The sequence below is a fragment of the Ahaetulla prasina genome, chromosome 1 (genome assembly GCF_028640845.1).
Source record: "Ahaetulla prasina isolate Xishuangbanna chromosome 1, ASM2864084v1, whole genome shotgun sequence".
Lineage (NCBI taxonomy): Eukaryota > Metazoa > Chordata > Lepidosauria > Squamata > Colubridae > Ahaetulla > Ahaetulla prasina.
In genome coordinates, this window is record NC_080539.1 from 160,351,364 (window position 1) to 160,373,320 (window position 21,957).

General features: G+C 36.9%; 1 protein-coding gene across 19 annotated transcripts in view; it reads right to left on the reverse strand.

The window, feature by feature from the left end:
* The window catches only part of PUM2 (pumilio RNA binding family member 2), a 76,191-nt gene that overhangs the window by 48,028 nt on the left and 6,206 nt on the right, over positions 1–21,957 (reverse strand). For all 19 annotated transcript variants that reach the window (XM_058179389.1, XM_058179380.1, XM_058179329.1 and 16 more), the window contains exons 2-5: positions 18,164–18,232; positions 7,099–7,204; positions 6,757–6,944; positions 5,732–5,904 (exon numbers count right to left, since the gene is read on the reverse strand). In XM_058179389.1, coding sequence (XP_058035372.1) covers positions 5,732–5,904; positions 6,757–6,944; positions 7,099–7,204; positions 18,164–18,214 — 518 coding nt within the window. In that variant the 5' untranslated portion in view covers positions 18,215–18,232. The remainder of the gene's footprint in view (positions 1–5,731; positions 5,905–6,756; positions 6,945–7,098; positions 7,205–18,163; positions 18,233–21,957) is intronic.

Sequence of the window (21,957 nt, forward strand, 5' to 3'; positions counted from 1 at the left end):
AAATGAAAGTATACCACAAATTTGGCTTTCTAGGTCCTACCTACTGTTTTTCCAGAAATTTCTAAAAACGTGGTAATTTTTAAAAACCTTAGAGATCCCAAGACAATGAAGAGACTGTAAGATGGTTGCACTGTAAGTGAGATTTTGTGCATTCTCCTGTGTTTATATTTTGTTTGGGTTATTTAAGATTTATTTTTATTTGATTTGTTGTACAATGCCCAGAGTCATGATAGTGAGATGGGTTGCTATATAAATTTAATAAGCAAACAAACAAATATCCAATGAAAAATATCCAATGAAGAGTAGTCTTCTAGTAGATAATAGTCTACTATCTCCCTGGGAAATAGGTATCACGTCAAACTGCATTTATAGACAGATATTTTTTTCCTCACATTCAGACACAACCTGCCTTCCTGTAACAATCTATTAACTGTTTCTTGTACCCGGGACAGGGAAGAACAATCTTGAATTCCTTCTATGTGATTTGTTTTGGGGTATAGGTAATCCTTCTTAATAATGATAATTACGACTGGAATTTCTATCACTAAGTGATAGAGTCATAAAGCACATTATGTAAGCCCATCATTTAGTGATGGCAATCCTGGCAGTATGTTCGTGTCATAACTGAAACGAACATCTTTAACTCAGGACCTCTTCCTGACTTCCTGCCAGCTTTTAAGCAACGTTAATGGGGATGCTGACAGAAAATCGTAAGAACCAGGCGGCTCATAAGCAAGTCAGTGCAAGGCTGCTGGTGCAAGCATGGCCATGTGGAAGGTGGGAGGGCACGCAGGAAAGTGGCTTGAATGGGAATGATTTACAGGAATGGCTTACAACCTTCCTTGCCAGCTTCCCCAGTGACTTTGTTTGTGGGAAGCCAGCAGGGAAGGAAATGGCAATCATGTGATATGGGACACTGCAACCTCCTAAGTGCAAGCCAGTTGCCAAACCATGGATCGCAATCACATGATCACGGTGGTGCTAGGACAGCTAGAACTTTGAGAAACAGTCATAAGTACCACTTGTTCAGCATTGTTAATAAGAGTCTTTGAATGATGGTCATTAACCAAGGATTTTTGAAGAGTTTCTTCAAAAAGGATTATTTGAAGTGTTACTGTCATGTCATCCTTAGTCTTTTCTCAAACACAGTTAATTTTTTCAATCTCTCCTCACACAATCTAGCTTCTAGTCCCTTGATTAGCTTCATTCTTCTTACTAGAACTTGTTCAAATTTTTCTAACTCCTTATAACTTCCAGAACTGGATGTAATACTCAAGATAGGATCTGACCAAAGCAGAACAGAGTGAAATAATTTCTTTCCTTAGTTAGGAAATGGTATTTCTGTTGCTGCAGCCTACAACTATATTTGCTTTTTGTGGAGTTGCATTACATGGCTAGCTCATATTTAATTTGGAATCAACTACAAAACATTATTCCACTTACAAACTTTTGAGTTATGAACTTTTACCAATACAGAAAAAATTGTCCACAACTACAACAGAAAAGGTTCCAGAAATTGGGAGGAGGTTAGTTTACAGTATGCCACATATATATTTGTTTGAACTTGCAAACAAAACAGAGTTATGAACAGCATCTCAGAATGCAACCCGTTCGTAAAAAGAATATTGCCTATATTCCAATCTTTTCCATAACTATTGTCAAGCCACACTATTTAATATTAATACCAAGCCATCTACAGTTGTACATCTGATTTTTGTTTAAACTTTATCATTGATTCTGCTAAACTCATTCTACCCTTTTCAGCCCATTTCTACACACTATCAAGATTTCGAATGTAATTTATGTCTTCTGACCAGCCTTAATCAAGGGTCACTGAGTATTTTGTTATTTTTTTTTGTTGAAGATATACAGTACTCCCACAATCTATTATGGAAGTTATCCTATGGAAAAAAAATGAAGAAAATTTATTTATCCAAGAAAAACCCAATTAGCAATTATCACAATGCTTTGAAAGAGCCTACAGACCAACCTCTTTATCTCCTACCCAGCTACTGATGTCAGACTCATTGGGCTGTAGCACAAGGGATCTTCCTTTCCTCCCTTTTATCTTCCGCAACTCATCTGGAACGTCATCTGTTCACCAGGATAACAGGCCAATCAACTAGTTCCTTCAGCACCCTACCATGCAATTCATCTAGCCCAAAAGATTAAAACCCATTCAAAGAGCTTTTCCCCCCCGATCACGTTTCCATCAATCACAAGCTTCAATCCTACTCTATTATTCTGGCTTCACAATTTCTTTGTGGTTGGAAGAATGAAACAAATTATGTAGCTTCAGTGATTCTGCTTGTCGCCTGTAAATACTTTTCCTTCTTTATTGATCAGCTGGTGTATTGATTCTTTTCATTTTGAACTTATCTAACAAGGTTGTTTTTTGTTCTTCTTAGCATCTCCACTAACCTCTGCTCATTCTGAGTTTAGGGTTTTTTTGATACTAGGCTAAACAATTCCAGATTGGTTGATTTGGCTTTATGGGTAGGAATCAATTTTTTAACAGACAGTGCAACTGCTTCTCTTCTTAACAAAAAATGATTTCCTCTTCAAATGCCACAATGCAGTCAAAGGAGTCAGACCACCCCGTCATTTCTATAACTTTAAATCTTATTTACGTTTCTGTCCAAAGAGAAGCAAGCTCATCTTATTTTATACATTCTGAACATTAAAGTACAGACAATGAAGTTGATGAAAGCAAGCCTATTTTTTAAACTAACTTAAAAGTTCATTTCAAGTACAGTACTGTACTTGACATCTGTACAGTACACAAGACTTTAATGAAGAGTCTTACTTTAGGAGTGTACATATATTGATTCAATTTAAAGCTCTTCTAATCAACCTTATCATGTGTGGCTCAGACACATTTTCCACCCTTTATGACATATAACGTATCTTATGTCAGTAGTTCTGAATGTAAATATGGGACCACAGGCCCCAGTCTCAGAAATTAAGTCTTTCTTATTAACCTAACTTGTATAGCCATTCATTGATTTGCAGTATTTTTCTTTTCATTTCTATTCTTCTTCCATGGCGTGAAAGCATTTAATATGAGAACACAATTCAAGCCCCCAGGGTTTGTTTTGTGATTTTCAGTATCTATGATAAAACATTCCAGTTGTCCTTTGAATTACCATTTGCAGTATTAATTCCCATATATATCAGCAGGAAGTAATTATTAGACTTGTTCTATCTCATCTCCGATTCTTGCTCACAAATAGCACAAGTCACAAGTAAAGGGTTCTATATGATATGTTTGTTTCAAAGCCTCATAGTAATGACTTACCAATTACCATAATTTTTTTTTACTTCTTCTGAATCTTCTCTTCCCTTTTGGGGTGTTTCTCTTTTGATACGCTTACATTGTCCCTGCCCTTCTTGGCTCCACTCTCCTATTTCTCATATATAGTCTCTTTCTTGCTTTCTTCCAAAGCTCAGAGCTGTTCCTCTGCATGAGCCTGAAAGCTGCTTTGGAATTTCAGCTATGCAGCATATATTTTGTTACTCTTGCTTCTAGATGTTACTCTCATCCACTGTGTTTATCATATGATGGACAACTTTCAGGGTCTGTTTCCACTGTAGAGTTTCCTTTAAATTGTGTTCTTTAAACACAATTCCTTGTCTTTTCTCATCAATTGGAGTTTAGCTACTTGCTGCACCAATTTTTTGTCATTTTCTTCAGGCACTGCTATAAGTAGATATTTTGGGGAAATTTACCCCAATGTGTTTTCAGGAAAGAAAAAAAAAAGACAGTCTGGGGTACAGTGGTTAAGGCACCAGGTTAGAAACTAGGAAACAGTGAGTTCTAGCCCTACCTTAGGCATGAAAGCCAGCTGGGTGACTTTGGGCCAGTCATTCTGTCAAAGCCCAACCTACCTCACAGGGTGGTTGTTGGGAAAATAGGAGGAGGAATGAACATTGGGTATTTTTGCCACCTTAAGTTATTTATAAGAGCAATAATAGTGGGATAAAATAAAAGAAATTAAACTCATCAGAAGCACTGGAGATCAGAGTTAGAGACAGACCCTTGATTTAAACTTCACTTCTTAAACTATCACTAGAAAATCTTTTATTTCTCATTTTTTCTCCCCTTCAGGTTTCTGGATTAGCCAAGTACAAACTTCGAAAGTTTAATTTATTGAACGTTTGAGCTCTTTTTCTTGGTATATTTAAGCCGTTAATGTTTACCGAGAAAAGCTTGAGTGCCTCTCCCATTTTTTATTTAATCTGTTTTTTTGTGCTTCTTGTCTCTCTTACGACCCTTCCTCCTGCTCCTTCTCTTTCTATCCACTCTTTTTCTTGTCTCTTTTGTGTTTCTCTTTCTTGTTCTATTTCATTTTCCACTTATCTTATTGGAATCAAGTTACCTTATATTCCTTGTACTCTGGTTATTCAACAGAAAGCAGTCACCCAATCATAAACACTTATTTCAACTTTGAGCTACAAATATTCTCCTTTACCAGTCACCCAATCATATACAATGGGCGATAAGTAATTCTCAGGACATACACCTTCTGATCAGCAGTTAATTCAGGAGATGACCTTTTCAGCCCTTACAGTTCTTTACACAATCATTCCAAACATACATTTGGGGGGGGGGTGTGTGTGTCATTTTTCTCTCTTTGAACTTCCCAGGAACATTTGTTAATCCTCCCTGTTTACATACCCATGCTCCAATGAAATACAATATACACATTCTTTGTGATTTCTGATAGTCATTATTTGGCCTCCTTTCATACTAAGTTGCTAATATCTCTGTCAGAATTTGACACTGTTCAGCAGACTGTTCTCCATGATGATATACAACTAAGCTAACCAGGACATTTATTGTACAGGTAGTCCTTAGTTAAACGGCACTTATTCAGTAATTGTTCCAAATTATAACATTGATCAAAGGGGTACACATGACTGATTCAAAGTTCTGATCATGTGACCGCAAGGGTCAGATCACAATATGGACACTTGGTAAGAGCCTCACCCTTAAAACAGCCGCAGCATCCTAAAGTCACTTAAAACCAGAAGGAAGTTTCAAGGAGGTCCTCACTTAATGACCTGTAATAAGAATTCTATTGCTAAGCAATGAGGTCATCTGATACTGCACTTTATGACCAAATCGCTTCGCAATAGAAATGATAGTCCCAACTGCAGTTGCTAAGTAAAGACTCTGTATGATATAAAGGAAACACGAGCAGAGAGTTCAATATCCTATTTGGATACATACATATAGGTAGATCTGAACAAGTCTTGATCAATGCAGAAAACCATGGCTCATCCATGAATGTAGCCAGGGGAAAAATATTTGAAAAGAAAAAGTACAAATTATCATATCCTTTAATGTAGTCTCAAAGATTGAGAATAGGCTCTCTACTTGAAGATGGATTTTGAAGACTGAGTTACAATTCAAAAGAATGGAAACCTCTTGGAGGGTGTTTTTTTTTTTTTAGCAAAACAGACAACTTACAGCCTCCCAGAAGTTGTTGCCAAACTCCAATTTCCATTAATTAAGTTTAGTGATAGCAACAGGACACCCATCTGTATTACAGCCCGCACAGATCCCATAATTAAAACATAAAACTTAACATGTATAAAAATGGCAACCATTATGCAAAATATCATAAAACCTAAATGAAACTTTGAACCTGAACCCATACATCCATAACTTTTATTTATTGAAAACAAATATATCTTCCTCCCCACCCCCCAAAAATCTAATCCTTACTTAAAATCTTTGCTATCAGCATCCATTCCATTTGGCAAGCCTCTGCCATTTATTTTGGTAACATCGTCATCATCAACTTGTTTAAGATCTCTGTTCTTGTCCTCCTCAAATGGAGAAACCTTGCCTTTCTGGTCTGCTTTCTCAGGTCCATCTGTTTCAGCTTCTCTAGTGCCCTAAGTAAAAAAACATGTTTGGTCTGAATCTAGCAGAAAATAAATGTAGCACCCACAAGGTATCATTATCAAATCTAACTAATGTTGTAAGCTACCTTGATTGTCTTAAATAAAGTGTGTTGTACATACATAAAATAAAGCTAGTTTTCAGGATAAAACTGAAAAATCAACATTAGCTGAAGGTAAATGTCCTACAAAGTGAGGGTGGCTTTTCCAGTTGTGAGAGGTTTTGATGATCCAGAGGAATCTAATCCTGCACATAAGACAGTGAAGAGAGGCAGTTTTTGGTACTCCCTTCTTCCCTGCAACACTGTCTAGAGTGAAATACTATAAAACATATGAAATTAAAATGGTATAAGCTCAAAGAAGCGGTTACAGATAGACAATCCAGGTAAAATTATCTTCATCAAATCACGAAGAATTGGAAGTCACTGAATGACTGAATAACATATAACCAAAATGCCATTTTATGCTTGGTGTGTCCTTTTGCAAGACATCTTGCTCTTTCTCATAATGGAAAGTGCCTTTGGAATAAATACAGCTATTTCAAAGGATTAATTATGAACAGAAAGCCTTTGAAAAATCTTTGGAGGGCATATGCAAGATCTATATACAACACTTCATGTTACAGATATGATTTTGAAGCCATTTTCCCAACAGTAGCATGAAACAGTTGAATATAGATACATAAGATCTAGTTTAGCATAAAGCACTGCTTTCTAGAGACCACAAAAACTTAAATAATTATGATACTTGCTGCTAAATTACATAGCAGCATGAGGGAAATCTAACAGGTAGTAATATTGTAGACTAGCCTACAATTATTTTTACTGATACAAACAAGTTACTTACAAAAGCTCCTTTCCTAAACCGGGAGTCCAATTTATCAGCTGGAGAAGAACTTAGCACATATTCGACCATGCTCACACCAAGGCCACCACTCTCTGATCGAGGAGATAAGACAGCGTTTACTTCACTTGTTCCATGAAAAACATGTCCAGGCTTTCTTTGAACCATAATAGGTTGTGACATGGAGTGGTCTATTTTAAATTTAAAAAAGAGATATTAAAACTCAATATGCAAATTAATACAATGCAGATCAATGCAGATTTTTCCATCACTGAACCTAGGAACAGTCTTTTTCCCACAATGAATTGTATAGTTTACATAATGACTTAAACAAGTATCACTTACGAGGTGTTGCCCAAGCAGTTTCTCTCCACTCATCACCAAGAAATATCCCTTTTTGTCCATCCTTTGCTGGATCATCTGGTTCCCAAAATTTTTTGGCAGGTAGCAGCTGTTATAAAAGAAACATCTCAAATTTAATGATTATTTATTAACAAACTAATGCCCAGATGTATAGTCATAAATTATATTTTTATAGAAAGGAACCTGGAGTTTGTGCATTTATCCCTTTTGATATAAATGTATTTATTAAACAATAATGCATTTAATAAACCAATAATGTACTTTATTACATGCTATACTTTTGTATTTGAGAAGCATGATGATAGGCAGGTATGGTAATGTTGGTGCAATGGCTAGATTGACTGTTATAAAATTATTACCTCAGTTATGAATTTTGCTTTCACTTTAAATGGTTTTATAGTTCTTATTGCTTTTATCTATCTTTAATTTTTATCCTGCCTTTATTACTTTATAAGAAGATGGTGAACAAACCTAATACTCCTTCCTCCTATTTTTCCTACAACTGCCCTGTGATGTAGGTTGGGATGAGTATGTGTGACTGACCTAAAGTCACTCTTTTTTTTGGATTGGTTTGCTATCTTTTTATTTATCCGTTTCCCAATGTCTTGTATGGAGATTAACATCTATGTAAGTTTTATAAATAAACATGAACTTGAAATACAGTAGATGCTAAATGTTTTCCAACCAAATGATGGAGTTACAGTTTCAAGGATAGTATACACTTCAATCAAAAAGAGGGCTGTGGAAATATTTACAGACCCCTCGCATCCCGGACATAAATTGTTTCAACTCCTACCCTCAGTGCTATAGAGCACTGCACACCTAGACAACTAGACACAAGAACAGTTTTTTCCTGAACGCCATCACTCTGCTAAACAAATAATTCCCTCAACATTGTCAAACTATTCACTAAGGCTGCATTACTATTGCTATCGGTCTTCTCACCATTCCTATCATCCATCTCCTCCCACTATGACTACATGACAGTAACTTTGTTACTTGTATTTTTACGATTTATATTGATATTGTTTCCTGATTGCTTATTTGTACCCTATGACTATCATTAAGTGTTGTACCTTATGATTCTTGACGAATGTATCTTGTCCTTTTATGTACACTGAGAGAATATACACCAAAGACAAATTCCTTGTGTGTCCAATCACACTTGGCCAATAAAGAATTCTGTTCTATTCTATTCTAACCAAGTCGCATTCATACCAATTCCTTCTGGAAATTGATTTTATTATAAAAAAAATTTTTAGTATTAACAAGAGTTAATAAAATTGTAGAGTTATAAAACTGTAGAGTTAGAAGGGACCACAAGGATGATGTAGTCAATCTCTCTGTAGGCTACAGGAAAACAAATTAACCCATTTTTAAATACTGTATGTATATTTTAACATTTTATTGTACACTACTCAGAGTCCCTCTCTGACAGAGATGGGCAGGTCAAAACTGTGAAGAATGAATCAATGAATGAATGTTTGGCCTCTTAAAATAATCTCCAAAGAGAGAGAATCCATAATCTCCCTAGGCAGACTATTCTCCTGTGCAGTTTTTATTATCAAAAAGGTTTTCTTTAAACAGAATTTATAGTTGCAACTTGCACTTATTATATCTGATTTTGTCTTATGCAGTAATAGATAGATTCTAAATATTTTTTTCATGATGCCTTTTTAAGGACCTGACCACTCACAGGTCTACCATCAGTGTTTGTTTCAAGCCCCAACATCTCAGGTTCTTCTAGCCTTTATCACAAAACCTTTGTCAAAAAATCTTTGTCGGCCTCTTAAGGGAACATCAATATATTTATGGAAATGATGAGTCTAGAACCACACACAGGTCTGCAGAAGTTGTTTTATCAATAGGGGAGAGAATAAGAATTTTTATAACACAGCTCAGAGTTGCATTTGTGCTAGTAGCTACCTCACATTCAGCTGACTATCAGTGAATAGGCCCAAGTCCTTTGCTGACACAAAGCTTTCAAGCTATAAATCCTGCATCTTGTATATATGCCATATATCTCTCTTTGCTAAATGTAATACTTTATATTTTTCCTGCTGATGAGCATTTTGTTACTCTCCACTGAGACGTCTAATCTTTCCAGATTAAGTTGTAATCTCATTCCATTTTCCTGGATGTTGGCCAGACCTCTGAATTTTGTGCAAATTGGACAAGCAACTCAACCCCAACATTAATAACATGTTGAATAATACTTGCCTTTTGATAGATCCCCGCTTGACCCCAATAGTTACTTCTCTCTAGCTCAATGAAGTGCCATTTATGCTGAGTGTAATTTTGTCAGGCATTTATGGACCACCTTAACATACTGCCATCCAAATAAGCTTGTCACATGCAATCTTATAAAAAGCTTGCTTAAAAAAGCTGAAATTGAGGCACTCATATCCAAACCCTTTTCCATTAGCTACCTTGTCAAAGGAGACAAGATTAGTTTCAGATGATTGCTGTGGATATAGACATAAACAAAATAGGATATGAATTCCTTTATATTTTCTTTGATATCTATGAAGATTTCTTCATTTGGAGTAAACGATGAGCCCAATGCCTCATTTGTTTTCCTCCTTCTACTGTTATATCTGAACAAACCTTCCTTGCAGGTTTTGCCACTTGTAAGATTTACCTAATTTTTCATTTTTCCCACATTTATGAATTGAAGTTTTGTAGATTTCCTTGGTCTTTAGCTCGTTTCTATTTTTAAGGAGCATGTAATCTCAAGATGTAGCTCTAACAGAGTTGAATAAAGATCGATTTGTAATTTAATAATTAAATGCTGAAGAAACCTTTGATAGTACATATAAACAGTGCAAATTCGCTCTAGTAAATAGATTGCGATTTCTTTTGGAATTCATAAAATGGACTGATATGAATCATCCACAGGTGAAGTAAAGGTTCATGGCATGTTATCTCTTACTTTCCCACTATTCAGAGGAATCAGAATAGGATGTCAACATTTACCTTTGCTTTTTGATTTGATTATCTCCATGGAACCCTCAGCTTATGCTATTTGACAATGTAGGCAGATTTATGTAATAGATAACTCAACTGGACACATTGGTTTTATTTGCAGATGCCATTCTTTTGTTTATTATTAAAGCTTATGATACTATCCCAGTGTTGATGTAAAAGACAGATGCCTTTAGCAGGATTGCTCCATAAACTGGTCCAAATTGGAATTGATGCCAAAATTGGCTTACAAATTCATTTAAGGCACATTAATTCCATATTTGTACTAAATTCATTAAATATTTAGGATACAACTAAGTGGGTAGTATATGATATAAATAAAATATAGAGATTTCTTCAGATATCGATACATGGGGGTTATTAAAATTTACTCTCTGGGGAAAGGTGAATGCTTTAAAAATGAACATTATTCCCAAATTAATTCATGTTTTGAAAGGAGTTTCCAATTTATATATCTGGAAAATATTTTCAGAAAATAAATCCTTTGTTTAGAAAAGAATTTCTACATTTAGAGCACCTTTAGTTGAATAGATAGTATAAGGATCTAAATATGCTTAAATTTTAGTTATCTCTGGAAACAATTACGTTACTTCGAAAGTTATGGAATAAAATGTCTAATAAAAGATTTAGCCCCTTTTTCATATGAAACTGACTTTATGGAGAAACCTAACTTTAAAAATTGTGGAAGAGATGGTAATGTTAGAAAAATTGGATGGAAGTGGGGATATTGACTTCAGACTAATCGATAGGTAATAAAGATGCAATTTTTACTCTGTGTTAAGGGACAAGTATGGTTTATCAGATGTAACCGAATGGCAACATTTACAGTTACAATCTTTGTTAACATTATTTGGACCAGCAGTATTTTCAGCTTCTGATACATCTGAGACACTAGAGCATGGGTATCAAATTTGCCACATCACATTGCCGTCTACAAAGTCCTATACTTGCCAAGTTTTGGGAGAAAGTACAGGTAGTCCTCGACTTATGACCACAATCGAGTCCAAAATTTATGTTGCTAAGTGAGACATTTGTTAAGTGAGTTTTGCCTCATTTTACTACTACTACTATTCTTGCCACGGTTGTTAAATGAATCATTGCAGTAGTTAAGTTAGTAACCCGTTTGTTAACTGAATTTGACTTCCCCATTGACTTTGTCAGAAGGTCGTAAAACAGCTGACACAGGACACCGCAAACATCATAAATATGAGCCAAATGCCAAGCATTCAAATTTTGATCACATGATCATGGGAATGCTGCAATGGCTATAGATGTGAAAAACAATCATGTCACTTTTTTCAGTGCTGTTGTAAATTTGAATGGTCACTAAATGAACAGCAACAAAAGCTAAAATTTTCAGAGGATACTAAACTATTGACTATATACTTAGTATATGCAATTTGAAAAATGGACAACATAAATGTATTCTCTGTGCCCATACCATTATCCGAAAGATTTGCAACATTGGAAAGATAAATGTATAGGGGAAAAAAAAGGAAAGATAAATGTATGGCTCCTGGATTGAAGACCTGATCGCACTTGCCATTTATGAGTAAGTAATTGCCTATAATAGACTTTGTATATACAAATATAATAAAATATGTTGCTCATTTATACAAAATAAAATAGGTTAGAATTTATTATCACATAAATGTGTTAGAAATGTGTATGTACTTAAATTAGGTAAGTATGCATAGTATGCATAGAAATATGAATTTTTACACTTAAACTGATATATGCTTTGCTTTATATTTTTTGCTTTGTATTTTTTCACTTATTTGTTAAGGCACTTTTAACGTGTTTTTATTTCTCTTCTCTTTGACAATGCATACATACATCCCTATTAATATAATCATTGTGTTTTGCTTTTTTTTTTATCAGATAATGGATTATACTCCATTTTTTAATTACCTGTGTTTCCTTTTTTTTTGTGAAAATAAAAAAATTCCAGAACATTTCATCACTTCCCACCTCAATCACAATAGGATTTTTGGATGCTCAGCAACTGGTTTGCATTAATGACCATTTCCAGTGTTCCACTTACATGATCCCAATTCATTATGTTTTTGCCGGAAACCAGTATTTACTTCTGGTTTCCAGCAAAACCTCACATCTATTTAGGTCCAAGAAACTACCAACTACCTCTTGCTTGGCTGTCTTTATTGTTGATCTAATTCATGTTGCCAGTTGTTGAATCTGGACTTAAACACTCTGAAGCTGGGATTGCTAATAGTCCATCTGGACTATTAGCTCTTCTTCTTTCAGTTTGGTCTATATCAACTGCAAAGTCCCTCTGAAGACTTTAGCTGCCAATTTCTTCTCTCCTTCCCTTCAGTGCTAGAGAAGAATTCTTCAATCACCCACTGTAATCCCTCCAAGATAAACCAGACTGGCAGCACAATTAGATGAGCTAATTCTACTTTACTGCAAGGCTACATTAATCTTGCAAGTCCAAAGGTACAGACTTCCTGCCATACTTTTAACTGCTTGATCAATTAGATCAGATCCTAAGTTTCTTTTCCTGACCATAAGCCACTGGGAGGCTCCTCCCTCTCTTGTCCAATTGTTTCCTAGGCAGCATCTCTTCCCCTTGTCCCCAAGGTCATCTTTTCTTTTTTCCCCATCAATTTTTCAGTCTTCTGACATTCCTCCAATAACCTAAGTGAGGTCCTTCTTAAGCCATCTTTGGAGATTGACATGGCCATTTCCACTTCTGCTTCCTCTCACACTATTTCCCAAATGCATTAGGAAAGATTCAATACATTTAACTATAAGCAGAATTCTACTAGTTCTCATTCATGTACTTTAGCAAACTCACTATTCCAACTATTTAATGGCAACAGCAGGAAATTTTTCCTCCTTTTTCCCAGGCCACTTCCAACAATGTTGGTAAATGGGTGATCAAGCCAGAGGCCCCTCCTTTGTGAGGGGCCCTGGGACTTCTGCTTTCTCCTTTCTGTTATTTAACATCTACTGGACACCCCTGGAGGTGGTCATCCACTGGCATGGGGCAAAGTACAGTTTCATCAGTATGTTGATGTATATTTGACAACAAATATACATCTCTGTCCCATGCCAACCAAGTCATGTTATCAAAGTTCTGTCCCAATGTCTGGGGGCTTTGGGAATCTGAATGGGGAAGAACAGGCTTAAGCAAAACCTAGTAAAAACAAGTGGCTATAGTTTTTGGGCCCTTTTCTGTTAGTCCTATTACTTAGACCAGACCAGAAAATGAACTCCACAGGAAGACTAAAATTATATTTTATTGAGATAGGCTATTATTGTGGTGGTCTGCCTTATGCACCAAACATGTTCATTTTTTACTGGGAGGCTCTACTTGTAGTAACTCAAGCCTTAGACTTCTCCAGCCCCAGCTGGATTTTTGTAATGTGTTCTACATAAGGACTACCTTTAAAGAGCATTCAGAAGCTGCAACTGACCAGAATGCAGTGGAACAGGCAGTGTAGGGTATACTACTAAATAGCCGCATGACATCTCTGCCCTGTGAGCTGCAGTGCTTTTCAATGGGCTTCAGGATGCAACTCAAGATTCTGTTTGCTACTTACAAAGCTCTACATGGTAGAGTTATTTTGGGACCATCTATGTTTCTGTTTACCTCACCACAGCCAGCAGAAATAGATGCTCCAGTTCCAATCTATTAGGAAATTTCGTATTGTAGGACTTACTTAAAGAGTTATACCTTGTCTGTCCAGGACCTACACTATAGAGTAGTGTCCTCCCAGATACACAGATGACCGTCGAAGTTTCTGATCTTTCATAAGGCATTAAAAACATGGACATTCCCTCAGACATTTGGGCTGGGAGATGAACCAGTCCTGTTGGCGGATTTATTTGTTTTGATCTATATGATTGAAAATAGAATGTTTTCTAGACCGCAGGCATATATTAATATTATTTCAGATTATTAGTTTGGTTATTTACATTGTATATTGTGCTCCTTTTAAAAAATAATCCTCTCTATACCATCTAAAGTAACTGATATAAGATGGATGACTATAGGAACAGCATGCATAAATAAAGCAATTCAAAGACAATATACATATTTAGTAAAACTAATTTAGAAGCAAGATAATATAACCTATTTAACTAGACCTTTATAGAATTTCTTTTAAATCTTTTGCTTTATATTCATTCTTTTTCTTAAATTAGTGTAACACAGCTTAGGGAAAACAATAATAGGTTTGAATACAGTTTTTCGTTCCAAAATAATGTAACTCTACTTTAATAAATGTTATTTACAATAATTTGAATATTTTATTTAACATCTTATTTTACACAAGGGCTTCCCAAATTATCTTGGGAAAACAAAACATTTTCCAAGTTATTCTTCTTACATGGAAATAATTATTTTTATGGATGGGAGGGGCAGGGATTCATCCTGCTATTGGTATTTATTATCACATTACTGGTAATAATCACAGCTGCTGTTGATAGAAAGCTAACTGGTAGAAGAAGCAATGAAAGAGACTGAAACAGAAGCTGGACAGAGAGAAATGGCAGCTAGGGAACTGGGATGAATATGCTAGCCCTATCTATCTCTTGCAGCAGAGAACACATTTTTAGAAGCAGCTTAAAACAAGCTCATGAAAAGGGAGTGGAAATAATGAATCTCATGGCTGAAACTGAGGAGAGGAAGAACACGTGAGATAAACATACTAACCCTATTCTCCCCTTGTTCTCTTGAATGTGTAAACAATGCACAACTTTTTCAGCATTGAAATGCTTCTATTCAATAGAGATTCTCCATGTAAATGAGGAAACAAGAAGATCAGGATCTTTACTGAATGGGGACTCTGTAAAGAGGCTCTTCATTGAAGTTTTTTGTTCTCAATGTGAGACAGGAATGAGAGGGGAGCAAGGCCAGCATCCCAGATAATACTAGGTCTAGATCAGTGGTCACCAACTGGTGGTCCGCGGAAAAATTTGGTAGTCTGCAGAGAAATCTTTGCATTTTCCTCGAAGAACCCAGCCGAAGTTTCATGTGCTGCTCGTGCTTCAGCGCTTTGACTCCCAGGGACAGGATGGGGTCCTTCAGGCTTGGCCGCCTGTTAGTGGAGAGAAGCAGCCGGAGTCAACTCTAGCTTTGCTGTCCATTGCAAGACGCTAGATTGGCCCCCTGCAACTTCTTGTCTCTCAAGGAGCGCTCGCTGAAGAGGCGCAGGAAACTTCAGCCGGGCTCCTCAAGAGACAAGAGTTTGCAGGGGGCCGACATAGCGTCCGCAATGGACAGCAAAGCTGGGGTTGACTCCGGCTGCTTCTCTTTGCTGTAGTGCTTCCTGGACGCCATTTACCGCTCCGAGACCCAAGCGCTCCAAATCCCAAGCATCGCCTCATCAGTCCCCTGCAGCAGTTCCCCTCCAGCCGGCAGGTTGAGCCCAGCCCCAGCTCTCGTATACCAAGCTGAGCCTTTCATCTACTTCAAGCCATCCCCCATTGGGGGACCCCACAAAGCCCTCGCCACCCCTTCCATCCTTCTGCCCCCAGCCAGACTTTTGGATGAGGTGAAAATACTGGATCTCCGTAGGCTGGCTGGCTACAGTTGGGAAGAAAAGGAAGAAGAGCAGCAACGGTTCCAGGAGCAGGAGGAGGAAACCTGGTAGTAGGGTATCTTTGCCCGACTTTTCTGCACAAAGGCTTATCTCTCGCCTGGCTTTTCCCCCTTCTTTCTCTGTGGCTCCTTCTGGGGAAAAAAAGACCCCTTCTTTTTTTGTACCCAACTGGAGCTTTCCAAAGCCTGCTTTTCCAGCGTTAGCTGCCAAATCCCCTTTGATTGTGATTATTATTATTATTTACATCGCCCGTCCCTTTCTGGTCATCTCCGTTTTTCTCATTGATTTTTTCCCCCCAACCATTACTTTCCCAAGTCCTCCATTTGCTTCCAATCTGTTTTTTTTTTTTTTTTTTGCCTGTGTGATTTAAAAACAAAGATTTAGAAACACCGGGCTTTAAAGACTTCTCTTTGTATTGGATTGGTGGATAAATCCCAGGCATGAATATGCCTATGCATTTAAAATGGGAATGAGTATAAATTCTTAAAAGAAATTTAGTATGAAACGGGGGAACTGAGATTTGTTAACTTTGCTTTCTTTGCTGCATTGCCTTGATTATGTTGTGCAAAAAATAATAATGGTGCACCGGTTAAGGTTCTAGGTTGATGCTCATTATATTTAAAATAGGACAGTTATGAACAGCGTACTGTAATGTAGGGAAGAAATGATAAAATGGAAAAAAGCTGTAGGGCTTCCTGGATGCGGTTTACTGCTCCAAGCCCCAAGCGGCAGGAGACGGGGCTGCCTTGGCGCCACCAGGTGGCGCAAATATATCGCGGGGAAGGTGGAATGCTGATGCCACAAAAATGCAAGTAGTGCTTCGCTCCTGCACTTTCCAGCCATCGCCACCACCGCTTCGGCCCACTTGGACCGCCCTCCCCCACTCCACAATAGAACCATTATCTTGTTCTGGCCGGCAAGGGCTGCACTCCTTTTTGCACGTTGCATCACCTGCAAAGTTGCACATTGCACTTGCCACCCCCTATGGCGGAGATTTCCAGCCCCACCACGGCCTAGTTCCATATTCCAAAGCTGTGGTAGTCACAGGACTAGCCCTTTGGTTATCCCGGAGCAGCTTCTCCACCTGGGTGCATCGGCCTGCCGGGGAGCAGGCAGCTTCCCTGCAGGCTGGTGCACCCGGGTGGAGGAGCTGCTCCGGGATGATCAAAGGGCCAGTCCTGAGACTACCACAGCTCTGGAATATGGGACCGACTTTCCCACCAATGTCAGTAAGCCATCGTCAGTTTGCTCATCTTTGTTTTCCTTCACTCAGATTGACCAAGCTTCTTGAGAGAAGCAACACAAAAGAGGTTTCCAGGCTGTGTCCCTGGACTAGGCACTTTTTCTTGGCCCTCCCACCCGGAGGCCTCGCAGAAGCAGAGAGGTAGGCCCGAAAGGCGACTGACCCTAACCCATCCAGTGGTCCGTGGGATTTAAAATAATGAACTTGGTGGTCCCTGAGGTCCAAAAGATTGGGGACCCCTGGTCTAGATGACCTCTGAACACAATGGGATTTACTGCAGTCAGCCTGCATACCTTTATTAACCATCTTAAAGTTATTCTGCACAACTATATGTATTTGTGTGCTTGTGTGAGGAAGCATTATATATTAGAGAATGGTTTGATTATGTGTATGCATGTCATCTTTGCATGTACATGTATATATTGTGAGCACATCTATATATACAAGATACACATTCCCATAGATGGAGTTAATTTATGTAAATTAAATGAATTAAATTAAAACACTTTTAATCAATAGTCAGTGTTTATTAATTCAATTAACATTTTGTTCTGTATTCTTTTTGGAGTGTACAAAACCATTTATGCATAAACGAAATGAATCAAATATACACCCGTTGAAGAATTCATACTCAGGATTGGTTTCAGGGAGAGATGACAATTCTAGCTGGCAGAACAGAAAAGACTGGAAGAGTGTAGAATTTTTTGCAATTTTATACCTTGTCTTATTTTATTTTTTAAAAGGGATTCTCTTAAATTCAAGGCAATGTTTCTTTTAGGTGAATATGGAATTTGTAAATGCCAGGAATAATTAACACTGTCAATGCACCAAAATGTTTTTAAAAACTCATTCTAACGCCATGCAGAACAAAAAATTTGCATGCAACAAATGTTAGCCTCTATTGTAATAAATACATCTATGATTTGCATACTCCAGGAAGCCTCTGTTCCTTGTATTTTCAGTTAAAGAAAAAACATTAAGATCGTTACTTTTTTGTATATTTAGAAACACAATTGAAAACTCTTGAGGAAATACCCTGCAATAATTAAACTTCTATTAACAAGCAAAAACTCAGTTTTTTAAAATGAGAATTTTTAAAAATTGATCTCATTTGTGCATATATTATTAAAATAATCACATTTTGGAAGAATGATTATATATTCTAAATAGAGTAACACTTCTAGGTCTTAAAATTTGCAATTAACAAATAAATATAAATATTCTGCAAATTGCATTTTTAAATATTTACCTCTCCCATTCCCCGAGATTCTAATGCAAGAGCTTGAAACTCATGATTCATTTCATCCACAGAGCAAACCTAAAAAAGAGACAGGAAAAATAAATCAAAACAGAATATTGACTGATTTTATATGAAATGTTATGCAATATCAGATTGCACAGAATTGTAGTATAGGTAATATAAAACTGAATTATTTTATTTTCAAACAATGATTGTTTGAATGATAGTTTTTACTAATTGTTTCCATTATCACTTATTTTTATGAAAACATTTCCTATAAATTATATTATTTGTCCTCAAAAAAATATTAAACTTTGTGAATAAATATTTGCCACATTCAAATGTTAAGGAATTTTTAAAAATACAAACGACAAACACAGAACATTAAATGAGTTTATATTGAGAAACTTCTACATAAATAAATACAGCACAACCGAAATCTGAATCAACCATTCTAACAAATAACATTTTAAGGATATATACTCATTTTGAGACAACATGCAATTTTATTATTTAAACTAAAGATGAAATCCTTATGCAGAAGGACTTTCTCCTGCCCCATGTACACTCCCCAATTCTGTTCCAGGTTTTTATCTAGTCCATATGTTCCCCAGACAGGAAATAAAACTAGTCAAACAAGGAAGACTCAGTTCTGTTCTTCAATGGTTCCACCCATTCCTTACTAATCATTTCAGGGGGAAAATCAGGAAGAGGCAATCCCAGTCTGGCGTGGATGTGCCTGGCACCTCTCTGATCTTTTTAGTAATGTAAGCAGTAGCACTCTGCCAACTTTTTGACTTTCACATTGTAGACATCTGACTTGAACAGCCTCTGGAACCTTTGTGCCAGAGTGTATTTCCATCTTCCCCATCACAAAGCTATTCTTTGCTGAAAAGCAGCCTTTGGCCCATTTGATTTCCTAGATCTCACACTCATGCACTGTATCTGCGAGGAGCTTTCTTTTCCATTTAAGGAATTCAAAGCTGAGTTTGGATAAGAGCTTCTTCTGTTGGTTCCTTTGCTATCTTTCTTACCTCTCCTTTCCTAGAGGGACTCTTGTGAGTATTTGGTTATATTAAGAGCACCCTAAGATCTTTAGATAAGAAAAGTGATGGTTGATGGCTCCTCAAACCTAAATGAGTTATGAACTGCTTTGGACCAGTCCAATGAATGATTCAGCACCAAGAATTCTACTGTTTCGCTTGATATTTGGGAGATTGCAATTTGTATCCACCCAAGAGTCTGCCGTTGACTCCACTGGGAACTGCTCTTTCCCAAAATTCTAGGTCCATTAGACCGAACTAGCCCCAGCTATAGCCTAGCCCACATCCTCTGCAAACAGCATCTCTAATTCAGTACTCTCATCTTAATACTTGAAGAAGGTGAGGGGACAGGTACATGTCCTAATTTAGAAGCTGCAGAAGGCTTTATGTTGCAGACAACTGGAATCGCTACCACCAGCCATTAGCCAGCACTGGATGGGAGATTAACTGGAAATTGGATTTACATTTATCTACCAGCTCCTGTTGGAGAAGGAAGGGCCATCAAAAGACACCACAACTGAAGCAAACTACGTTACTCAACTACCCAAACTACCTGTGTCTCTTTGCAATCAGCCCAGTCATATTGAGCCATATGAGTCTCTATTGCTTGTGATGGGAGGGAAATTAGATCTTCTGCAGCTAGTGCCAGTCAATATGTTTGACTCTTGTAGAAAGTATACAGAGATGATAGCAGACTAAACAAAAAATGGGAGGAGACATGAGGGACTTCTTGGCCCATTGCTGAATTGGGGATTGGAGAAGAACTCCAACAGACTCTCTTGGCCAGATTGCAGCTAACACAGCTACTTTCTATCAACTGGCTCTCCATGACTGAAGACAAAGAAGCAAAGGGTACTGATGCTGGAGCTGTCTGCTTGCCACTTCTTGCACTGTGCTTCCAAAAAGGATTTTCCTTCCTCCATCTTTTTTTAAAACTCCTAGGCCTGAAAATAATACCAAAGAGCCTTTCTTGGTCTGCAAAAGGTAGAACTAAGATTGAGAAGCAGTTACCAAATGGCAAAGAATATTAAGCACTGCCTTCTAACTAGAAAAGCTGAAGTTAAATCTTTCCTGTTGGCTCCTTCTTCTGGTAATCAAGAAGAGCTTTATTTTCCTTAGAATTCTCTGATATAAGCCAGAATTCATGCTTCCCTCAAGCTGTTCAGATCCTAAGGCAGCAAAACACCCCCAATCCATGACACTATCACCTTCAAGTTTGAGAACAGGTATGAAGTTCCCATCATATTCTCTGTGCAAATGAATTCTTTAAAAGAATTTTTCTCCATATTAATTGGCATTACTTTTTGAAATAATTTGAATACAGGCAGTCCTCGACTTACAGCAGTTTATTCAGTGACTGTTCAAAGTTACAATGGCACTGAAAAAGTGACTTATGACTGTTTTTCACTTACGACCTTTGCAGAAGCTACATGATCATGTGATGAAAATTCAGATGCTTAGCAACTGGTTCATATTTATGACTGTACCTGTGTCCCAAGATCATGTGATCACCTTTTGTGATCTTCTGACAAGCAAAGTCAATGGGAAAGCCAGATTCACTTAACAATTGGGTTACTAACTTATCACCTGTATTGATTCACTTAGCAACTGAGGCAAGAAAGGTCGTAAAATGAGGCAAAGTTCACTTAATGTCTCACTTAACAACATAAATTTTGGGCTGAATTGTGGTCGTACATCGAGGACTACCTGTATTGAATTGTAAATATTCTGTAGCATACTTATTATACAACTAATAAGTACTCCATTTGAAATTGTGTTATTTAACTCATACACATTCTTAAAAAGAGTGAAGTGACAGCAGTGAAATAAAAAGGGGAAAATTATTTTTATATCATTCAATTATAGTTGTTTGGGGAAAAATAACATGCAAAATTAAAATGGAAAGCCAGATTTGGGACCAGGTCTCTATAAAACTACAGGGTAAAAACAATAAGATTAAGTTATAATTTATCCAAATTCCTTATCATGAAGATGGTGGGGAAGTAATATGCACCAAGACAAATTCCTTGTGTGTCCAATCACACTTGGCCAATAAAAAATTCTATTCTATTCTATTCTACATTTTAGTTTAAAGTGAAAAACTCATAAATGAAAATCTTTAACAATGGTTTCCATTTATCACTATAATCTTGGTTAAGTGACCTGCTATAACTAGTATGCCTCTCCAGCTATTCTTCTATTCAGAATTAACCTGTCCAAAATAACTTAATGATTCAAATACTAAACTAAACAAATAGGCGCAGAATCAAATAACATGTGGTACATATAAATCTTGTTTAATGTATTTCTATTGTAAAAGCGGTTAGCAACAAGATACCCGCAACTTAACATTAAAAAAGTTCTCTACTTTTAAAATGTTGGAAATCGTTTCATAATCTCATAAAATCACCATCCTACAAAAATTTATATGAGTGTGCAAGTTTCGGATAAAACAGTTTACAAAATTCTGTCAGAGCTGAATCCTTTCGCAGTAGAATGAAAGATGAACCATTTAAAGTATTCTGTCCTAAGGCATAATGAGAACTTGAAACAAACCTTTGCTCCATCAATTTTTGTCAGAGGTTCAAAAAATATCACTTGGAACTCAGGCTCTCTGCACACTTCTGATTTTTGGGCTCCTGTGAGATTGTACATGGTTCAATCTGCCTAAAACAAGGGCTGTCCTCTATTTTAACAATATTCAACAAACTCTTAGAACTCTAGCATAGGCACCATATCATATTCTTCACATTTATGAAA